This window comes from Ptychodera flava, chromosome 14, assembly GCF_041260155.1.
Source record: "Ptychodera flava strain L36383 chromosome 14, AS_Pfla_20210202, whole genome shotgun sequence".
Classification (NCBI taxonomy): domain Eukaryota; kingdom Metazoa; phylum Hemichordata; class Enteropneusta; family Ptychoderidae; genus Ptychodera; species Ptychodera flava.
The window spans coordinates 18,136,077-18,159,769 of record NC_091941.1 but is presented as its reverse complement, the minus strand read 5'-3'; the positions used below and the strand labels follow the sequence as shown (position 1 = coordinate 18,159,769).

The following is a 23,693-nucleotide window of genomic DNA, read 5'->3' as shown; positions in this document are numbered from 1 at the left end:
CCCCCCCCCCCCCCCCACACACACACAAACCAACTTCAAAGTGGTGAGTCAGAATGTCTTGACTAGTTAAAAAGGCTGAAAACTCATACACACAGACGATTTGCAAGTTTTCTCTCCCGAAGTGTTTGGTACCGAGACCGGGAGATACTAAATGGGGAACCGACAGAATTGGTTTTCATGACACCTCCCCGACCAAAAACCAAGATAAAAGTCACAACCTTCAAAATGTTTTACTTCATTGGGGGGGGGGGGGGGGGGGGGGGTAAAAGTATACAAACTGAAGATCCTGGAGTAACTTTAAAATAACAAATCAAATCCAATTTTACCTATATCAAAAATATACAACGGTGAAGTTTCATCTGCAATTCAACACGAGTACAAACTGGATGTAGACTGGCAAAAATAGATAAACTCCCTGACGCTCAATCCGAGCTAAACGCAGAGTAAAACAAATTTGGTGCATGTCCTGGCAAGTTTGTACCTTGCAAACAAGGTCGTTCACTGCTGGAAAATTTGCATCTTATAAAACTGCCTACCTGCTTGCCCTGGTTCGTCTTGCTTTGGCCACTATTTTGAGCATTAGTGGCAATCTGTTTGTTACGCTGTGGCTGTAATAACCCCTATTATTATCATGCGAGTATACTAATGGCACAGTAGAGCAATCTGATTGTAGAGATGTGAAAATAATTCTCCTATTTGCAACCTAGCAGTTGAAATGCGTGCTAGCGCCAAGAAAATTCTTTTTTGTATGAGAATTTCAATAAACTGTTACAATATAACAATAAACTGACTCAACAACACACAAGTATACCACTCAGTTTTGACCAGTTCCCTCCATATTACATGCCCAACTATCTTGCTTGTTCACACATTTGTGAACTGGTCAAAATGTTGTGGCATTACTTTATCAACACAAAGTGACAGACAAGTTGTCAGCTTCAGGCATCCACGATGACATTAATACTTGTGTACTATATTTCCTGTCAGATGCAGTAGTGGACAACCCTGCTTATGAAATGTTACCTACTTTAATATGACGTGTTGAAGACTTGCTCTTTTCTACTGTGTGTGGTTGATATCTTCCAGCTGCAAACTGAAAACATCCCACCACTTCAACACTGGGCAAACATTCAGAACATAATCTCCCAAGAGGCTCAAAATGTTCAATAATTTTTATTTGGAAATCTACAAACTTCTGTTTGTGTTTGTGTTTGCGTTTGCTGTGCAAATGATGTTAAAAAACCACCATTAGAAATCTACAACTTCTTATAAGCCTAGTTGTTGTTTCCAATGCCATGTCATGGTCATTTACAAAAAAAACCTCGACAAATCAATTTATGACAGTTCATCGCAATGTAACAATTCTGAGGCCAGCAGAGTGAAATATGCATTTCCACATAGAAAAAAAAGGTATTGTAAAGTTACATTTGAAGTTTACATACAAGCTCACAGATGCTTCACTGTTGAAGGCATTGCTTACAGTATCCTTTGGTATATATGATGCTACAAGATATCACCATAGTGAATTTATAATACTCTATGCTTGTCACGTAAAGAAGGGTAGTAAATTTGATGGGAAAAGTTGGAAATATTGCAATACACTTGGCTTCAAAGCAAATGGTGAAGAACTGAAAAAGTGCAGAAAAGTTTGTCTGAGTTGTATGGCAGATGAGAGAGAGAGAGAGAGATAGAGAGAGAGAGAGAGAGAGAGGAGAGAGGGTGAGAGAGAGGGGGAGAGAGAGGGAAGGAGTCAAGAGAGCATTGCAACAGAGAAAAGGCCCTTGTGACAAAGTAATTATTGAAGGTAAATGGACATTTCCTTGAAATTATCAGTTCATTACTATTTCATCAATAAGGTTTGCTCTGCAAATTTTTGTATTTGGCAGGAGCGTCAGAAAACCTTAGTAATGGCAGTCATAGTATCAATGTAAAACACATGCTGATACATGTCACCATTGACAGTAGAAATGACAGTCCTGCTTCTACCATCTATGATGTAACAAATCATTTTTGGAAAATGGGCAATTTTGACATAAATGTCACATATAACCTCCTAAAAAAATTTGTGAAATACAGAAGAACATAGTACAAGCAAAATCAACTCTCTTACATCTGGATCTGACAAGTACATTTCATTGATCACTTTGACAAAATTCCAACTAGTATTTGATGACAATTTTAGAATGGCCAGTGCCATGTTACATCAAACATTTGTTGCTGAGAAAATGGAACAGTAAGTCTCGTTGTCTATGACGGTGGGTATCAGTCCAGGAAGGCCTTGCATAATAGAAACATACCCTAAGAGAAGATAATACAAAACATCCAAGAAAGATCCCTGTACAAATATTCTACATTTTAGCGGTAACTTACTCCTTTCATGTGAGCTATGGATAATTATACCAAACCAATGACAAAAGAAATTTTTACAAAGAATATGCCTGAAGCATGACTATAGGAAATTCATTTTTCTGAACAGGTCAGTAAATACAGCCCTTTTTGATCAGAAAAGGATCATTACATTTATTTATAAAATTCATTTATTTTTCATCATATTTTTACTTGGCACTGAGCATATCACCATTGTAGTGGAGTGTTGTGTGTATATTAATTCTCGGTCAAAGGTTCTGACTCTGTTAGTGAAACAGTTACTCTGTTTACAGTAAACGCATAGGCAGTCTGGAGGTAAAGTCAATATACTTGTAAAGTGCTCTTTCTAAATCGTTTAATAGGAACAACGACATAGAATAATTTTCATTAAAGCAGAAGACAACCCAGTGGGGATAATTGTTTCAACAAGCATCTGATTCAAAAGAGCACCAGTCCACTGTGCATCATTCATTAATGTTTCTCCGAGTCTTTTTTAAAACTAGAGTTCTCAAGACTCCCAACTCAATACAGGTTTCTAGTTCTGTAGTGAAAGAAAGCATTAAAGGTATACTGTCACCTGTTCCAATTGTGCCACAGTTACCATGGAAAGAGAAAATCTAACCAATCATAGATTTTAAGCGGGTGGCCGTTTTTTAAAAACAGCGCCCTCACATGGGAATTTTGAATACCAAGGAACGTCCCTTTGACCATATATGGGCATATTTAGATTACAGGTGACTGTATACCTTTAAATTCTGATGCGCCTTTGCCAGTACTGTAGCTATATTTGTTGACAATTTTTACAATTTGACACTTCACGATGGCAAGAGTCGCGGTATAAAGCATACTCACACACTGACATTCAACACTGTGTACTTTCTTTTGTTGAGTAGGATATTGCTTTTTGTCTCAACGGCAAAAATGGCTGAGATTCTACAAAATGCTTGAAATGACAAAACAGAAAAAAGCTTCCTTGACGAAGATGACCTCATCTTCCATGTCATGACCTCATCTTCCGTGTCATGACCTCATCTTCTGTGTCAATAAACGAGGCCCTAATTACTGACTTGAAAAAAATATAGCACAAGACTGCTTATCAAGATTGAAAATGAGAGTGTAATACTAGTTGATTGTTTCAAAGAGCGTAGAAAATGATTAGTGTTAACAGTCACTTGGAAAACATTGCCTTTAGTATCTGTATCGCGGGGGTGTTCTCGACCTTGACCGTGAGCGGTATCGCCTCCGAGGTGTGACGTCTCTTGGGTGTCTGTCTGATGTCCAGCCTGAAGTAAAATGATATGATGATTTTGATTGAAATATCAAATATGATCATTCTTAAAAATCAAACATACCATCAAAAACTTGGATACCAAGTCTAACACGGCAATAGTCAAATGCGTGAATGAACATTGTTGGTAGTTCAATCAGTCAAAGGAACATACTTCCCATAGCCATAGTAGACATGCATATCAAAAGAGGTAGTCTTTTTCAAGTCAGGTGACACTGAACAACAAATCTTGATGTGCATTATCAAAGAGTGGTGACAGGAAAACCTTCCTTGAGCAGAGCTGTACACAATGCTGTATAACAACTTGAAGATACAATTAGGTTTGTGGTGAATAATGCAGCTTTTTAATCACAAACTTCAATGAGTAAGAGTCATGAGAGTTCTCTTGGAAAACTTTCAAAACTTTTCTTGAGAATACCTTATACCTTGTAAGATAAAAAGTTTACCTCTTTTTGGAGACGGTGACCTGGAACGACTTCTGTGTACAATAAATTCATCTTCTTGGTCTCGTTTTTCTCTTTCACGCCTTCTGATCTTGCGAGCAATTTCTCTGAGCTCATCATCCCTTTCCTGTAAATCACAAATTTTTCTGAGATGTAAATACGATAATCTTTCACAAAATTTTTGATTTTTAATTTTGATTTATAATTTTGCTATTCCGTATGAAGTGATCTGATGGCACTATGCTTTCAAAAATAATCAATATTTTGCAAAGTTAGCTCTTTTCAGATTCTGGAAAGAGAGTCTTTATAATAGCGGATGAGGTCCAACCTGTTTCATTGTAATGCCCTGTGTTAAAAGTCAGATCTACGTAAAACGTTTGAATGTGCAGTTACTGACATACGTGCCTCCACATGACTCAGTATATTACTCTAGTGCTTTGAAAGACATTGAATGTGAAATGCATCTTGGTCTGTACACATTCACATGGCCAGATGGTATCTAAATTAATTGTAATGTCAAATATGATGCATGGATTTGTCTTCTTTTGTATGCATCCAGGGTTCTCCCATTTTTTGGTGCAATCTATTCATATGTTAATAACTGTACACAGGAATACATGTCCACAACAAAGCAATATCCACATTATGCATTGTTATGTAAATTGGCCATCCATTTATTTTTCCAAGCTGTGGAGAACACAAACATCATATAATTATCATGTAGAGTGCTTCTCACAAACTTTCCACATGACGACCAAACCCAGTCAATAGCGGGCAGAACACATACCATTCTTTCTTGTTCCTTCTCAACTGTCTTCAATTGCTCTTTCTTCTTGTCTGCCTTGTCTGAAAATATAAAGTTCAAAGGTCACTAGGTCTACAGCCCTCACATTACACAGGTTGTCACATGTTACAGAACACCGCCCTCTCTAGAGCTTTCATAAAAATGCAAACAGTTTTCTGATAAAAGTGGTAAATTCAAACAGCTTCACTGTTGCATCGGGGCTTACAAGTCTGCATATGATGATGTTTGATTGATAAACAGTTCTGGTATCCATGTTTTCATTTTACCATCATAAAACCCCGACACAATGAACTCAACAGAGAGGCATTTTACTTTGCCTAGGCTGTGAGTTTGAACTACCCATTCAACAAACATCAATAAGGGCTAACATTTATTTTTGTGTTAATGCTAAAATATTCTGGCATTACGCGCTGAAGATGCATTATGGTTGTACTTGTATAGATGTAACAGATGCTCTGCCATCATTTGCTCCTCAAAACGAGCGTAAATGACAACTGGTTTTTTTCGGAGAAAATACAGACCTTCACATTTATTTTTTTTATTTTTTTCAGTGCTGTATTTTTGCTTTAAATTGTTGTACATTTTTTGTCAGCTTCTCTTTTTGCTCCTTGTGAAGTGTGTTGCAGAGGACTGACTTTGTATCGGTGATTTGCACCGGTTTCAGTCATCCATTTCTCTACAGACTTTTGTTTTACTTTACTATGGATAAATTCTGATAAATAAACAAATAAACAGATAAATAAATAAATAAATAAATAAATAAATAAATACATAAATAAATAAATAAATAAAAGAGAAATCAACTCTCCCACTTACGTTGTTTATTAAGCGCCAGCTGCATTCTTTTCTTTAGTCGTTCTTGTGGTGTTAGTTTGGGCTGTAAAAAATTCATTTCATTAAAGACACTGAAGCCACAGGCTGACACAAAACACAGTGACAATGTGTATATCACTCACATCAACACATGGAAGGTCATTTAAGTTGATTGTTACATGTAAACATGTTACAGTATCATGCACAACTTCTTGTTTTGTTGTCCTTCTGGTACATTACGAGTAGCTTACACACCCAGCAAACTGGAGGGTACGAATCCTGGAATAAACTTACATGTGATCAATAGCCAAGGCAACACATATTATTGGAGATACTGACAGTGTACTGAACAATTTTTATTTACATTGAACCACACTGCCCTGAACATAAAACGGGTTACACATTCCTCAACATTGTAGAAAGAGGATGTTAACAATTATAGGAGAAAAAACTATTACTGGGTCATTACTTTGCAGGACTTTAGCACAAAGAAGGAAAACAATATACGTAAAATGTGGACTCAAGGCCTGTACGTCTTAATTGAAAATTAATGACAATCTTCTAAAGAACATTCGATTTTCAAAATAATAAAAACACTTTTTTTCAACAAAATATGGTATGTTTTGAATACCTTACAGGTACATTTCTCTCTAAACCTAGACATCAATGTCCGGCAGGAAGTTACACAGAGGTACATGCGGACAACACATTCATTGTACATCACTTCATGTACCATTGTTCACAGAATATTGAAAGTGTTCAAGTCCTGTTCCCTTTCACAATCACACAGGAGAACAACTCGCATACAATGATGGTAATAATTTGATTTAATGGTGTTGAACCTACTGCCAACTGCTGTAGTAATCCTCCCCACACAGAAAAGGGACACGTTATTTGCTCAAGGCATTTTCAGACCTCATCTACTGTATGCAATTCTAATCGATAATTTGCCAGTTTGCATTTTACTTGTGCATGTTATTTGACCCAGGGGAAAAGAACTGATAGAAGTTGAAATCCATGGAGGAACAGCTCACTGAACTAACTCTTTTCAAATTATGATGGGTGCAAGAGTTCAGAAAATATCAATAACCCTGGCTCAGAGTTTAGTTTTAGATGGCAAAACTGTAGACAAGTACAGATAAGTTATGATATGAAACAGACAAAACACATTTACTGAATTTATGCACATGGAGGATTGAAAATGTAACTTATACAGTTCAAGCAATGACAACAACATATCTAGCATATTATACTATCAGCATGCAATTTTTAAGTTTTTATATTTTTCGGTCCAATGTAATCAATTTTTCTCTTTTGCAAAAAAAAGAGCGAAGTCTGAGATATGGATAATAATGTAAACTTTTTCTTTAACACACAAGTATAAAATGTGAGATAGGTATTAGTGTTACAGAGATAGGGTTAGTGGATCCATTCGTCATTTTAATCCCTCTGCGATATGATTACGGAAAAGATGAAAGTGAAGGTGTTAGGAAGATGAAGGAAGGGATAATCTGGATTCAGAGACAATGAAGACAGATAAATGTAACAGGAGATTCTTACTGACTTTGGTTGCAGCACTAGCGTTAACACTAGCACTAACATTTGATGCTTTACCAACACTTGACTCAGATCTGAAAGTCAACGCAAACAAAGAGAAGGCAAACGTTAATAATTCAACCAGCACAATGGGAACTTTTCAAAGTGATAAAAATTCAACACTGAATAACAGATTTCTCTGTTTCTTTACTTCAACTTTACATATATTTCAATGGTAACATCCCTGATGTTAGATGTTATTGCCTTCCTGATATGCAAATAGAGGATGATCTTCAAATGGTATATGTGCATAAACAATTTAATGAGCTCTTTATTGCAATGACAGTTAACAACGCCAATAAACAAAGAGTTTGTCAGCACATTGTCATATATAAAAACTGAAATGTTGCAGCTTTTCACAACAGAACTTGCATCTTTCAATTCCTTCCAAATGCAATCTCTGTAGAAACTTAGTACAACCCACAGATATTGATCCTCAGATAGCGAACGTCAGTTAAGTCCCATCACCAGATTCCTATATATTTGGTCAGTTTATACTAATGGGAAGAGTGTAGAGTCTACAAGTATTGCAGAACCAATCGCTGGCAGGAAGATGGCAGAAATAACATGACTCACACTTTTAGTTTGGCAGTGACGTCTTCTTTCTTCTTCAAGGGTGTATCTTGATCTCGACTAGATCTTCCACCAGAATCATCGTACCTTCTATCAGACCTTTCGCGGTGGTATTGGTTATGTGACCGCGAATGTTCGTACCGATCCCTGGATCGGGATCTGGAACGACTTGAACTAGAGCTTGAGTAGTGCCTGCTGTACCGTCTGATAGGAGATCTGGACCTACGATACCTGTCCCCAGATCGTGACCGGCTGGACCTCCTGTACGGTCGCCGGGGGTAATTATATCTATCTCTTTGGTGGTGTGAGTACCTATCCCTAGAATCGCGAGATCGCGACCTTGAGTATCGCCGGTACCGGCCCCTTGATCTGGACCTCGACCGTGACCTTGAGCTGTATGATGACCCTGAACTTGATGACCTGCTGCTGCTACTGCTACTTGAGCTGTCTCTCCTTCGTCTGTTGGCCAGAACAGAAACAGAGAAGTCATTTCTTGTTCTTCTGTTCTTTAACAATTTGAAGTTTACAATATTTTAACACGAAAAGTCGCCAGGGTCAATAATTGACAATGTAGGCTATATTACCAACAGTCTGCTCTGATCCAAAGTGTTATTGGTTATGAGTATCACTCAAAGAGGTCTACACACAAAATATTGACACTTTCAACTAAGTTGAACATTCTCTAAAAATTAGTTTTGGAGAACAAAAATGTAATGTTTTTTTTATGCATGGTAATATTTTATGTATTTTACATGTTGTTCACATCTTAATACACATATGAGTAGACGGTTTTGTCTTCAAAATAATTATAAAACATAGCTTCTTTCCGTACTACTTACCCACATACCCATTTTGTACTAAGTGAATACTATCTCATTGCACTTGACATTCATCAGATCTTCAAAATGGTTTGTTTGACTTTTTATATTGTGGTATTTTTTTTGAAGGGTTGTCATCTTGGAGGGCTTGTCATCTGAGTTATCATACACCAAACTCTACAGTCACTGTTCTTTTTCTTAGCTATGTCACTCAACTCATACCGCACAAACTTAATCAAGTCCTCTTGAACGTGTTTGTGAAATAAAAATCAGAGTCATCCGTGACGAGGCATCTCATCTCACAAATTCTACTAAAGGCGATCTCCACGACAAGAGATCTAGTGTTTTTGGGAAAGAGCAACAAGTGAAAAGACACCGACCGGGATTTGTGGCGAGAATCTGACACCCTTTCTTGGTGTTGTTTAGATTGTGGACGATTCACAGGACCAATCACAGCGGCTGATGTCTTGGCCTCTTCTTCCTCATCACCGAAGCTGGTGATGAATTCCATCTTGCCAACATTCTCCGGCGTTCTGGATCTACTGCGGGATGAGGACTTGGATGCAGAATGGCGGTATGGCTGGTACGTTGGGCTATCTCTTCTTGCATAACTGAAAAAAAGCAGAAAAACGTCTTGTTAGAATTATTGTCTCGTATAAGAATTTTGTCTCGTATAGTACCTCTACACTGCTACGATGTGCCTCAGGGATAGATATTCACTCTCAAACTTTTCAAATACCTTTTTAATCTACTGCTTGTTGGGGCTCATTTTGAAGCTCATGGAGTAAGCCAAGTTTTCACAGGCTTCCTTTTGTGAAAATTGAAATTTCGTTTTCCTCCATGCAGTAAACACAGGAATGGCGGCCATTTTGAATTTTAAATGTTGGTAAATATTAGGTAATATGTTTTCTATAGTAACAAATTTAGCACACAGTGAGCTCCGATTTTTATTCTTGATATCTGAAGAGAATGCTTTCAAGTCCATTGATAGAACAAAAGTTGAAGCCTTTCAATCTTGAGGTATTATTCTACAACTTTAACCCTTTGAGCGCCAAAGTCAATTTTTGTTGCCTTTAAAATATATGTCCCAGTCAATTTTTGTAAGATTTTTGCCAAAATTTTGATGAGAAACTGTGGCCGATAAAATTTGGTGACCATTTGGTTCAAAATTATCAAAAGAAATTACAGAAAAATTGATAAAAATTGATAAAATGTTACACTAAAATTTTGTTGGGAAAAATTACAGCATCCAAAGGATTAAAAGCAGTCTCATTACATGACATACATTATCTCATCACACATACACTAAGCAGTCCATTTTCTTAAAAAAGGGGAATATTCAGCTAATTTTCTCAATGAAACAAAAGCTATTTTGAATTTAGTGATTTGAGATTAGCTGACATACTTCAAACTGACGAAATCCTTACACTGATTGATTGATTTGATGACATAAAAAAACCCCACCTGGGTGGGCTCATTTTCTTCCCTGCATTCTTTTTAATAGATGTGACATACAAACACTTACCTAGGTGGACTTATTTTTCTTCCCTTCAATCTCTTTTCAATCAGAGCTCTCCTTTCACGTCTTGACTTGCGACCCTGGAATAAAGTTGAAACACAATATTATCAGGAAGGAATTATACCAAGTGAAGTCCATTTCTACTTGTCCTATGAGAGACAGATTCTTATAACAAATCAACAATGCAGATAGTGATTTTCAATTATCTTTTCATGAAGACACTGCATTAACAAATGAACTCACAGTAATGTACTATGTTTTCTTCTATGCATACACTGTGAAGATGTCAAGAAATAGTAATGAAATGAAAAAAATGGTACAAAACAATTGATCTGGATCTTACAGAGTACATTGCTTTCTCCTCTTCTTCTTCCCTGGCACGTCTCAATGCTTCAATTTCTTCTTTGTCTTTCTTTAGTTGTCTGATGGTAGAAGGCCCGATATACAACAGGATTTAACGCTTTAAAAACATTATTACGTAAGCAGATTCCAGTGGACCCAACTTCATCATGACAAACAGTTTACGAGATTTCCTCAATTTCACTCACACCAGCAGCACAACAAAGCAAATCTCTGGACATGTCAAAAATTTGCAATGAAGAGGAAGACTGATTTGAGAACTTTTGGTTAAACATACTTTGGATTTTCTTTTAATATGTGTTCTTTAGACGGTATGTTTATCTTAAGCTTGAGCTTTTTCACATACCTGACATATTCACTGGGATCCATCCCATAATTGACACCAAATGAGTTCACTTCACTGGTCTGTTCTTCTGTCAGGCTGTCTACATCTAAATCAACATCTGCAATATCAAGAACATCAATGGACCATTCTATTAGTGATTTACACCAATTGGAGACATCCTGCACAATTTGACTCTTTCACCCCCGTTTACCTCTGTTTGGGTCCAACTTTGGCATAGAAAACATTGGAATTCGGGCAAACCATGATCTTGAACAGGTAAAGAGAAGTATAAACAATACCTTAAATTGGTAATTTGAAATATTACAACAGATATAAGGGCATTTCTTTCTGCATGAAAACATGCTAAATGGTCTTCTTGTGACATTCCATGTTTTACACACATCACGTATTCAACCTGAACATGTCATTACACTCATCCCCCTGTTCCATAAGACACTTGTAGTTACTTTGACGCTGTTTTTGTTGACAGACTCACCAATGTCTATATCACTGTCAATCTCATCATGGTCATCATCATCATCATCCTCATCGTCTTGGTCTTGATCACCGTTGTTAGCATCTTTTCCATTACCACCACCTTGGTCTTCAATAGCACTGGTACTGTCCTCATAAACGAATCCTATCGATGCTCTCTCCTTGGCTAATCTATGAAGAAATCATTTGAAAAATTCAAAATTTACATTTAACCTGTTCACCCCTAATTTCCTGTAAACAGGTCCACAATTGCCATCGATAAAAATGGTAGCAGACCAAACCATGGTGGTGAAAGGGTTAAAACTACTACTACTACTTTGCAATTCTTTGCTACTGACTGAGTATTGTGGCTACTGTCAAGACACTACGCTAACTGTACATAATGATGACCTAGCCCCATACTATGTCTACTTCAATGCTACTTCAGTATTAAGACCATGACAAATCAAAGTGCAGTCTGTAAAGTAATATGCTCAAAAATTTACACTATGCTTGAAACACAGAGCTGTGAAATGAATGTTAATTTATTAAAAATAGCGTCAATGACACTGTAGCTCCCATCCTGGACTATTTAGTGTTTGTTCTCTGGTCAGATATTTGAACATGTGTGAAAGGGATAAAGTGCATGAAGTGAAAATACTTAAATGAAATGTACTGGAGACAGTGAAATATGTTTAATGTAATTATTCAGAATATAAAATGGAAAAAATACAGAATTAGATATATCGAATACTGTGATACAACCATTAACTCAACAAGTCATTTACAATGACATAGTCCCCACTTGTAATAGGAGTATTAGTCTTGATGGGGCAGGAAAATGTGGTCATTAAGAAGTATCACTGGAGTGTATATGTTGAGATCTATGGGCACATAGGTCTATGTCTTGTTCCCAATTTGAAACACATGAGGCATGTCTAAGTTATGGTTCTAAATCGGGAAAAAGATCAGACCTCTAGCAGTATTGGCCAGCCAAGAAATACATATGCACATTATAAATGAGGTACAAGATGTGACATCTTAAGGTCTAATATCCTATCAAAATTGGAGGGTATAGAACTTGTGGTTACTGAAATATGCATATATATGTATAATCAAGGTCAAAGGTCATCTAGGTCACATGACATTTTGAAAAAAAAAAATTATATTGCTAATTAATCCCTATATGCCAAAAAATCAGATCTCTAGCTCTATTCGCTTGCCCAGAAATAGATGTGTACATAATAAATGAGGTAAAGCGTGTGTTGTCATAAGGTCTCCCATCCTACTTAACACAAAGGACATAGCACTTGTGGTTACTTATTTATTGACATAAACATATTTTTAGGTAAAAGGTCATCGAGGTCACATGACATTTGGTCAAAAAATTGTATTGCTAAGTTATCCCTATATACCAAAAATCAGACATCCAGCTCTATTGGCTTGCTCAGAATGAGATATGCGCATAATTATTGAGGTACAGTATGTGGTGTCATAAGGTGTCCAATCATACCAAACATGAAGAGTGTAGCACTTGTGGTTACCGAGTTATGGAAAAATATGTATATTTGAGGTCAAAGGTCACCGAGGTCACGTGACATTTTGTCAAAAAAATTGTATTGCTAAGTTATCCCTATATACCAAAAATCAGACCTCTAGCTCTATTGGCTCGCTCAAAATTAGATATGCACATAATTAATGAGGTACAATATGTGGCGTCAGTGTTCTCCCCAGAAATTTCTGAAACAGGGTCGGCTAATTTGCATAACAATAACTATGTAAATTTTATGTTAATTATGCAATACACATGTCACTCCATAGAATCAGAAAAAATCCTACAATAAAAGGATAAAGTAAAATCTTTTGTGCACTTTAAGCACTTCATATATTACATCCATATTTTCATTCAAAGTCTTCCAGTTCTCTCTAGATTAACATTCAAAATCAGACGTTTTATGTGATCCTCTGTTACGACCGGTACGTGTTTGTCTGTAGCCAGATTGCTAAAACCATGGACGTCTGTTTTAAACGTCCATGGCAAAACAGTTAGTTACACGGACAAGTTCATACGGGACTGAATATTAGTCAGAGGAGCATGCCTGCAGAGAAATATGTTGACTTTAAAACTCAATTCATAATAAAGAGAAGCCCGAAAATATTGATACCGGGTATTTTCAAGAACAAGATTTGAAATTGCATCGACTTCTACTTCGACAAACGTACGAAACTTCGACAACTGCGCGGCGTCGGCCGTAGCCATGCATTGTGTGTGTGGAGCACGCTTGAACACACGCGACCTTTGAACCTATACTGTATATCCACCTCCATGGTATATCCTAACCGTACATACATAGCTGCTGTATTCAGATGATCACAAGAATGATTATTTTAACTCATGTAGTTCCTTTTTATTTCATTTCATGGTACCCTGAATATTGTAAAACGGGTCATGGGTTTTGAAACTGGATCAAGTGAAATTGTTTCTCAAAGTCAATCGAACGAATCCATGCAAGTTACGAATGCGTGACACGAGGTGACACACATGGCTTCAACGTCATGTGGACGTACACAGATCTGGAAATGGCTAACTCGGACACGCAACGATATGAACACGCGGCAGTACCATACATTTTTGCATCTGAATTTTGTCTCAACCAATCGTACGATTTCAGCCACTTCTGATCGAAATCACTTTTCCTGACCTTCGGATTCTTACCAGAGCGAGACATGGGTGGCAACGGCAGTTCAACCAATGGCCTAGTATAGATGCTTTGACCATGGAGGTGACTGAGTGCCCGCTGGCAAAGATGCAACACCGAGCCTTTCGTTGAGTCATGGATGTAATTTTTAATTTTTACATCCATGGTTGAGTACACTCCATGTCCGTTATGTTATATAAAATGGCCGTTGTCTGTACGATCGGCAGCGTAACACATTTCATGCTTTTTGAATTTAAGTTTCATCCGTCTTAGCCGATGTTCATTTGCACTACGGCCGCCCCGTTTATTCTCCTCAAAGTCAAGCGCGACTTTGGGTGCTTTGCACCCGATAACCCTGCCTCATTGTGTGTAAAACACCTAAAGCATCGACATGAGAGGAGAACAGTCTAACCATTTCACACATTTTGGCGATGGAATAAACCTTTTAATCATCTGGCACGTCGTGTTATCGCCACATTAGAACCGTTTCACACTTGAACTCGTTTCACACAAAATCGCCGCTGAGAAACAATAGGTCTTCAGCCACATTGAAAGAGAATCGGCGGACACGAAACAGGATCGGCTTGTAAAAATAAAGGATTGGGCGAAAAAATAAAGGATCGGGCGAAAAAAATAAAGGATCGGGGCCGATCCTGTTAAACGGCCTGGGGAGAACACTGGGCGTCATAAGGTGTCCCATCATACCATACATGAAGGCTGTAGCACTTGTGGTTACTGAGTTATGGACAAATATGTATATTTGAGGTCAAAGGTCACCTAGGTCACGTGACATTTTGTCAAAAACATTGTATTGCCAAGTTATCCCTATATACCAAAAATCAGACCTCTAGCTCTATTGGCTCGCTCAAAATTAGATATGTGAATAATTAATGAGGTACAATATGTGGCGTCATAAGGTGTCCCATCATACCATACATGAAGGCTGTAGCACTTGTGGTTACTGAGTTATGGACAAATATGTATATTTGAGGTCAAAGGTCACCGAGGTCACGTGACATTTTGTCAAAAAAATTGTTTTGCTAAGTTATCCCTATATACCAAAAATCAGACCTCTAGCTCTATTGGCTCGCTCAAAATTAGATATGTGCATAATTAATGAGGTACACTATGTGGCGTCATAAGCTGTCCCATCATACCATATATGAAGGGTGGTAGCACTTGTGGTTACTGAGTTATGGACAAATATGTATATTTGAGATCAAAGGTCATCAAGGTCACATGACATTTTGTCAAAATATCCGAGATATCTGCGTGAACGGATGGACTCACGGATGGACGAACAGACGGACATGACCCAATCTATAAGCTCACTGGACTTCATCCGTGGGACTAAAAATTGTGTCACTGCATCCTTTTTGCAATATGAATACGATGAGAAACTAAATTTTTATTTTTCGTGGCCTTATACATGGGAGTCTATGGAGATCTGCCTTATACATGGGAGTCTATGGACGTGTAAACTAAAAATATGCAAATTTCACCACGATTTGCCCAAATTTGGGAAAGGTCACTCCTATGCACTTCCATACCAAGTTTCAAATCAATCGGACTTGTGGTTTCAGAGCAGGAGATTTTTTGACCAAAAATGGGAGAAAATTACAAAAAAATTCATGAAAAATAGCAAGTCCAAGATACTGACCCAAGATGTGCACAATCATTTCATGTCAGCCCAAAGTACTTACATGCTAATTTTTCATGTAATCTGCTCAGTGGTTATTGAGTTTTTTCAATTTTGACTGTTTTTACATTTTTTCACTTAATTTGCATATGTTTGGCAATGACAACTTCATTTGAACAAAATCTCATCTACAGCCCATCATCCATGTACACACCAAATATCAAGATGAAATGTACAGCGGTTTTGGAGTTTTTGATGTTGACGGACAGACATACAGACATACAGACATACAGACACACATACATACAGACATTTCCCTAGCCTATAAGAATAGCTTCCATTGCCATATATACATATGGCTATGGGAGCTAAAAATAACAGATATATGACATGAATTTCTATCCTGTCAATCCAGCATTGTGAGTGATGTACATTCTCTTACCTCTCTTTTTCTTCATTCTTTTTCTTTTCAGCACCATAGAGATCATCAAGGTGTATTTGATACAACACTTGCTCTTCCGTCACTGTCATGGTGTGAAAGATAGCACACAGTTTTTAATATTATGACTTAACCTGTCCAAAGACCTAGTCTTTACCATAACATGTTGTGTGATGGATTGTTTATTTTGTATAAACAGAATTATTATTATAACCATTTTATCACTTCCGTATAAGGTGGGTAAACCATTTATCATCATATGGTCGGGCAACTTTCTCGCAAAATGAGATTACCATCCAACATATTGTCACGCTATGACTATGAGCACCAAAACCAAACTGGACAGAAACCACACTTCGAATTCAAAAACTTGTCAACTCAAAGCGGAACTAATTGTGATTTGTCTTTACTAGATAAGGAACGGTTACCATCACCATCTTTTCCTGCCTGGTATACTTACTTCCCGTGAACTCATTTTGTACTAACGTCCTGTAGCGTTCGTAGTTACATTTCTTTTCCTCAACATCCGGCTCTTGAAATGGTGAAGGTTTGTACTCAGGAATGTAGTCTAGATGTGCTCTGACATCAAATCTGTCAATCAAGTTTGTGGTATCTCCTTGCCAGGGCATCCTGCAAGGGCAAAGTGTTTAACTTTACAAAGTGTTCTCACAGTGAAACAGGATAAATATACTTTTGTAGAACCATTCACAAGCAGATAAAATTTCTTCCTAGCATGTACAGTGCCACATACACCTGGCTTGCCAGCAATTCTGAACCTTATCGCGCACTTGCATCACATCAACATATCAAACTTTAACTTAAATATCAAACATTTGCGAGTTTTGTAGACTTCACAAGAGGGTTTGACTTGTAAAGGTACACATGAAATAATCTTGGGTGTGCCATTTTCAAGGATGGGAGAAACGATAAACTTTGCACTACTTCTCAAACAATGAGATACGCATGTGTCAGCATAAACACTGTCTACTGATACTAAAGTGAAGACTGACATCGCGGTAATGTCTATTTGAACATATAGCTGTAAGAAATTGACAGATTGGAGAACAAGAATCCTCAAAACCATACATTGTTCCCGGTCCTTCAGCAGCCATTGCAACCGATGGATCCAAGTTGATCTTGCATGGACGCCCATGCAAACGAATAAATTGTGTTGGGTCAAGTTTCTGAAAGGAAAGAAGATACCAAAACCATGTAACGCAACTGACAGTCATAAAAAAATGTTATTATATATCCCATTCTCAAAAGAGAAATGCACAAATTTTTGAGATAGTAGCACACACTTGAGTGAGCCAGTGAGCGAAAACTAACCCGCGAAGTGATTTGAATACCCGGTGATCACATAAATGATCCACATGCATCAAAATAATAGTCGCAGCATTGAAGATAGTGACAGGAAGAGGGTCACCACCGTGAGCAGCTAAATTTTACAAATGCCATACCTAAAATTGCTTTCAAATAATTACCAAGAATGGACACAGCTTTGTTTGTAGCTAGTCATACATACTCATATTATTATTGTACTATAATGTCAACTAACTTGGCTGGAGTTACTGTCATGCGCCCTGAGGTCACGTGTGGTTTAATTTTCTTTACAACCAATGCACGACAATTTGTCATTCAAAGAAAAGATGTGCACTCAACTCAGGTATGTGCACAGTGGTCAATATCACTTTACTGAATAAGCAAGAGTCTCCTAAACCATGTTTTTACTTTTTTCAATATGCCACGTGACTAAATCTAAGCTAATCATGATTATCAAATGATACGTGGGGTGCAATAATAACAAATCATCTTTACAATTTACCTTCCAGAAACCATAATGTACAGCTGTTGATTGATGAAGTGTGGGAAGTGTTAACTGACTAATATATTCATGACAAAATTGTCAAAGAATGCTATTGACTGCACAAGAAAAAAGATAATCGCAATGACGCAATAATTACAGGGTCTGTATTTGGAGAAAGTCCTATACTATGTTCAGACAGGGAAAAATTGAAACGCTTCTGCAACACTATTTGTGATTTGTAAACACAGGAGATTAATAGATTGAGTCCGCTTGCGTCCACATACACAAAATTAAGCCATTGTTTTGATGTTTAAGACGTCTTAATGCGCCCTCTCGAGTTCAAAAGATGTGTATGGCCAAGCATTGTTTGTAACAAGATGGCTGAAATGGACGACGTTGTACTGGCTGTAAAGAATGTGAAAGAGGCTCCCCACCTAACTATCCAAAATGTTTTTGTGTCGAGTTTGTGTTTTATTCGTTTCTAAAATGTGTTCCTACATTCTTATCCGATTGTTTGTGTTAATAAAAATGTTTGTTTCGCCTCGCCATAAGCTTTCCTCACACAAACAAAACATTACCGTCCACACTAATCCAAACTTCCCTACAAATATCCGAGGAGAAACAAACATTTTTATTAACACAAACAATCGGATAAGAATGTAGGAACACATTTTTGAAACGAATCAAACACAAACTTAATGACTCAATCGAATCTTTTTGTTCCCAATTAATTAATCATAGACAATCTCAATTCTCGGTTTATGGCAATTTTTGTCGACTGATAAGTCTTTTCATCTTCAACATTCCATTCTAATTTCACCTACGGTATATAATATCCTAACCTCCTGTGACTTTCCTTCTAAACGTTGATTTGCTTTGTGCACCAAAGAGATGCTGTATTTTATGCCAAGCGATGAAAAAATGTGTGAAGAAATAACCATGTATCAGTCAGTACGGCAGGCGAAACCCGGACGGCCATACCGATTGGGGACAGAGCAGAGTAGATCGAAACGCAAACGGGGTGTTATTATAGGAAAGGCGGTGACTTATTTTATAGCTGAATAAAATGCTGTCTCTCATTGTGTAAGTCTGTTGATCGAAATATATATTTTGTTCCCAGTTGATTAATCATGGGGGATGGCAGTCTCGATCTCCCCTTATTGGTTCGATATTTACTGACTCGTTCCCTCTCATTTTTGTCAATCAATGTCTTCCATATTCGATATTACTTTGACCGATGTTACATCCTGACCTATACTGTCATTAGTTTTGACCAACGTACAAAGACATTGCCCATGCGTCCGGCTGATGAGATGTTTTGCAAAACGGTGAAGAAATGGGGGCCCGGGAGACATCGATGTCAGTCTTTCCGGACTGTTTACATGTTGCTAATAGGGGATATCAAAGGAGATGAATCAGTTAGTTGAATAAACATAACTTTTCGGACTTATTTTATGTCAATTTTGTCAATGTCGGACTTTTGATTCAAGAGAAACCAGAATCACCTACAGAGATGTCTGTATTAAACACGGACGCACAATTGGGAATAGTTTGTTATGCTACTGTCGGTCTCAGTCGTGGTGTCTCTCCCATAAAATTTCGAAGCTATAGGTCTACACTTGTCGTTTCGATTCACAGGTAGCGGTACACCGATGACCAGATATTGTACCGTTCTTAAAACTAGTCTAAGCAATTTTACGACACTGCACTATTTGCCATCGTGTCTCCCCGTGAACGTCCTTGAACCTATGGACGTGACCATTGTTTTACTGCGCCCATTAGAGTGTAAACCCCTGTTCGTTACCAGCAGAATACTTTTTAAAGTTCTGTACATCAGTGTACACTGTGTGTATAAGCCCTAAACCTAGTTTAATTCAATTATGGAAAGGTATTAAAGAATAAAGGGTCGTTACAGTTGCTAAAATTGCGAGAAAAACGGCACTTTTTACTCAAATAGAATAGTCCTATTCACAAGCGCTATTGTTTTAAATCACGTCCATGGTGTGCCGTTGATTTTCATTCTTTCGTGCAATTTCATTCGCTTGAAGCAATTATCCATTCATTTGACTGCTCTGTGGGACTCTTCTGAATTTGTGTTTTGGATAAAAAGAACTCTACAGTGAAAGACATAAACTTCGACGGTGATAGGTATACAATATCGGTTCGATGTGTGAAGATATACAGATTACAAGTTATTTTAGAAGTTCTCAAAACCAGTAAAAATAATTCTGCGCGCCACTTATTGATAATTTCTTCTTGTGAACGTCCTTGAATCCGTGACCGCGACCATTGTTTTCGAAGTGTTCGACGGTGGATGATCGGTAGATTAATGAAGATATATGTTACTGAACTATCGTGTGATTGTTTAATAGCATGGTTAGGTAATAGACGGTGTAGTCTGTAGAGGCGATACGGCGAAATTCCACGGCCCAAGGGAGCGTACATCCCATGGTTTCTTACAACGAACGAGCCGTCGGTTTCCATTGCTACTATGTGAAATCCGGCCTCACTGATGTCCCGGGCCGATGTCCCTGTCCTGATTCGGAGAACAACTTTCAAGCTGCGTGTTGAGGTTCAGATGCCCGATTTTTTCATATTCAAAAGGCTTATTAATTTACAGAGAACGCCCATCTTGTTTTTAGCTTTAACTTAGCACATGATGGCAATTGAAAATTCAAAGCCAAATAGCCAGTGGGAAAAAAATAGACGACTCGCTCTCACCAGCGGTCGAGGTCGCAATGAAAAAAAAATCGAAGTCTCTGAAATCGGTATCATTGCTCCGCCATGTTTATTGTTGGTTGTACGGCCAGTTTAAAGTCACAGACTTTCTTCACGGTAAAATTCATATAATTGCCATACCGCGAAGTTCCCTGTGCATTTCAATATGTCTATTTGGAAGCAAAAGCGCCACGGACATTCGATCGATGGTGATGAACTTTCTCCAGGCCGTGACATGTCACCAGTTACGAACTTTACCGGTTTTCGATACGAAAGATCAGCGTTGTTCACGTTGTGTTTTGAGTTTGATATGGAATATAACAGGAAAACACTAACGATTAGAGTGACGATAGAGACCATGCCCGATACGGAAAAATTGACATCAACTACTTGTAATGAGCAGTGACCTGAAACTTCAGACTGATATATAAATGTCGACAATATAAAACATTGGAGAGAAAGAGGGAGAGAGAGGTTTACGCTGTCGCGAACTGATTATACTCTTTCGGATATGACTTCGGTGTAGACTATACACAGACATCGAAAATGTACACCTACTTTCCAGAAATTCGACTAATCTTATAATAAAGAGTGGAACAAATCCAAAAGTGTTGGTTGAAGTAAATCTTCAGATGTTGGTTTTCTAAAGTTAGATAATACTTACAGAAATATGGTCGTCACGGTCTTCTTTTAAAAACTATTATCTTCAACACCACGTTTCTTATGATCGGTGATGTCATTTTTTATTATTTTTACAAACTTTCAATGCATCAAACGCTATAAGACTATCTCATCTGCCTGTCAAGGAGTTACAATATATTTCCAAGGGCTGGCACACGATGTCAACTTACGTGTCGTCCGTCGAGCGGCCGGTGGCAGTGTCACAGATTGTTCCGTCTGTAATCGCGGCCACTTTGATTTTGATGTGACACCAACGTGCGTTTGAGGTTTTTTTGTTACGAAATTTGTCGACCTCACAAAATTTCACAGTCCATGCTTTGAAGCAGTCTCAACATGGCAAACATGTCTCGCTTAAATTTCATCCTCGTCGTTCCAAATTAAATTCGACCACTAAATTATTTCGGCAGTTTTAATTTCCTATTAATTCGACGTTTTTCAAATCGTAATGAATTTTTTCTGGTCGAATTGATAGGGTTTTTGGTAGCAAGCTTATCTCTTCGTCGGACCAGTATACTGCGAGATGTAGTACTGTGTTCGGCAGCCATGGCGAAAGTGAATATTGTATATTGGTGTTGTTTGTTTTATGTTACAAATACCTGTTGCGTGAGGGCATTTGAAACGCTTCTGAAGCGGCTCAGTCTGTCCACACAGCGATTTGCGGATAGAGTTAATCCCTACAACGGCTCTGGTCGGGCCGACTAAACCGTCTCAAATCTGAAACGCTTCAGAACCACTTCGGAGTGTCCACACATAACTTTGTGTGTCAGTATTGGCCCAGAACCGTTTCAGAGACGTTTCAATGGCCTGTGTATGAACGTGTTGCTAATCTCACAAATCAACATTGTTTCTTGGGAAGACAGTTTTCAATCAAACAGCACACAGTGTGTCTACTCGTTGACCCTCTGCTCACTGAGTATTTTCTCAAGTCACATTTCGTTTAATATTTCAGTGGTCATCTGGAGGTGGTAAACTTTCTCTTTCCCTTTTGCAAATGTGTTTGTTCTCCCCGGATGAACTTTGCACGATACACTGAAACTCAGGGATAGTCCACGTATGTGTACGTAAAATGTCATTCATAAGATGGGCGCAAACTTCACAGATCACAGTTCAACGCACGCATGATATACACACATTGGGTAAAATTAAAGATGGCGGTGTATCGTGATCGTGGTAGCGAGTTTTGCAGCCTTCGTCATAGCATGGATGTAAAAAATAGAAGGATACAGGACAGCCCTATAATCCCTTTCATAGCAAGCCATGAATTTTACTGAAGAAATGGCATAATGTTTGCCTGAACTTTAATACGGTACGCGTCCGATCTGCAGAAATACTGAGGCAGACCGTACATGTTTTGCAGGGTGGACGTGGGAGCTCTTCGACTTCGAGTTGTTTTCTGAATATTAAACCGACAAAATAACAAAAACTATGGTTGTAAAAAGTTAAAATTGTTTGGCATATACAACTGTGAAGAGAATACATATGCAATCATATTGCTTTGTTGCGAGTGGCCGACTTCTCCTGGCCGACTTCTCCCACTGGCCGAGTTGGTCGGCACCGGCGCTGGCCGAGTTCGCAACTGGCCGACTTCTCCGGTTACCGATATGATAATACACGTTCTCGATTGTCATGACACTGACTTGGCTTTAGGGCAAAAGTTCATGTCCTGTCAGGAAGTAGATTTGGAGGCAGCATTGACAGGAGGTTAGGTTGAGGATTACTGAGAGTGCCTGACAGAGACATGCAAAATGTTCGAGGTTTATATACCATATGTACATTGGACGTAAAAAAAGAGGTAGGTAGTTGTAGCAAAGAAGTCTACTCACTATCTTTTCGTAATATTCTCGTCTTCTTTCGGCTCTTCTTTTGTAATCTACCATCATTCCACGGAGCTTTCGCTCCTGCTTTCTAGCTTCGTGCCACATAGTGGCGTTATGTTTATACTTTGCGATGAAATGTGTGCAAAATACTGTCTAAAAGTCGTTCGAGTGAAGGCTCAGTGTCGTGGCGCCATGTTGCAAGTACTTTAGTTAGGCTAGAGACAAACCATTTTAGAAGCAGCTGTGGCGGAGAAAAAGGATTTACTTACAAAAGAAGCTACCAGCGACTGATTCGTATGTCACTTCCATATACATGTGGTACGATGTGTGCGTGTTTAGTTAACAAAGTAAAAACATGTAAATATGACGAGCAAATGTTGGTGATAAACGGGGTATGACATCTATGACGTACACCACACCCCTTTCAAAACTAATGAAACCATCTGACCTCGTTCACTACTATTGTATATCACTGTATCAACATAATGGTCTAATAAGCTTTCAGTTTGATA

At 38.1% G+C, this 23,693-nt stretch overlaps 1 protein-coding gene across 2 annotated transcripts; it reads right to left on the bottom strand.

The window, feature by feature from the left end:
• Positions 1-1,157: 1,157 nt before the first annotated feature.
• On the bottom strand, positions 1,158-23,577 carry LOC139149609 (CLK4-associating serine/arginine rich protein-like). Of its 2 annotated transcripts, none has more exons than XR_011556125.1 (15): positions 23,188-23,405; positions 17,245-17,342; positions 16,619-16,788; positions 16,162-16,243; positions 11,404-11,573; positions 10,929-11,025; positions 10,566-10,644; positions 10,229-10,302; positions 9,084-9,314; positions 7,889-8,344; positions 7,277-7,347; positions 5,720-5,780; positions 4,886-4,944; positions 4,102-4,225; positions 1,158-3,650 (listed from the first exon to the last, which is right to left on the bottom strand). XR_011556125.1 is itself a non-coding variant. In XM_070721443.1 (15 exons), the coding sequence occupies exons 1-15, from the start codon at positions 23,284-23,286 to the stop codon at positions 3,556-3,558; spliced, it is 1,962 nt and encodes a 653-aa protein (XP_070577544.1). In that variant the 5' UTR covers positions 23,287-23,577; the 3' UTR covers positions 1,158-3,555. The 2 variants fall into 2 exon arrangements, 1 of the variants encoding a protein (XP_070577544.1); XM_070721443.1 differs by having other exon boundaries at positions 7,281-7,347; positions 23,188-23,577.
• Positions 23,578-23,693: the final 116 nt, after the last annotated feature.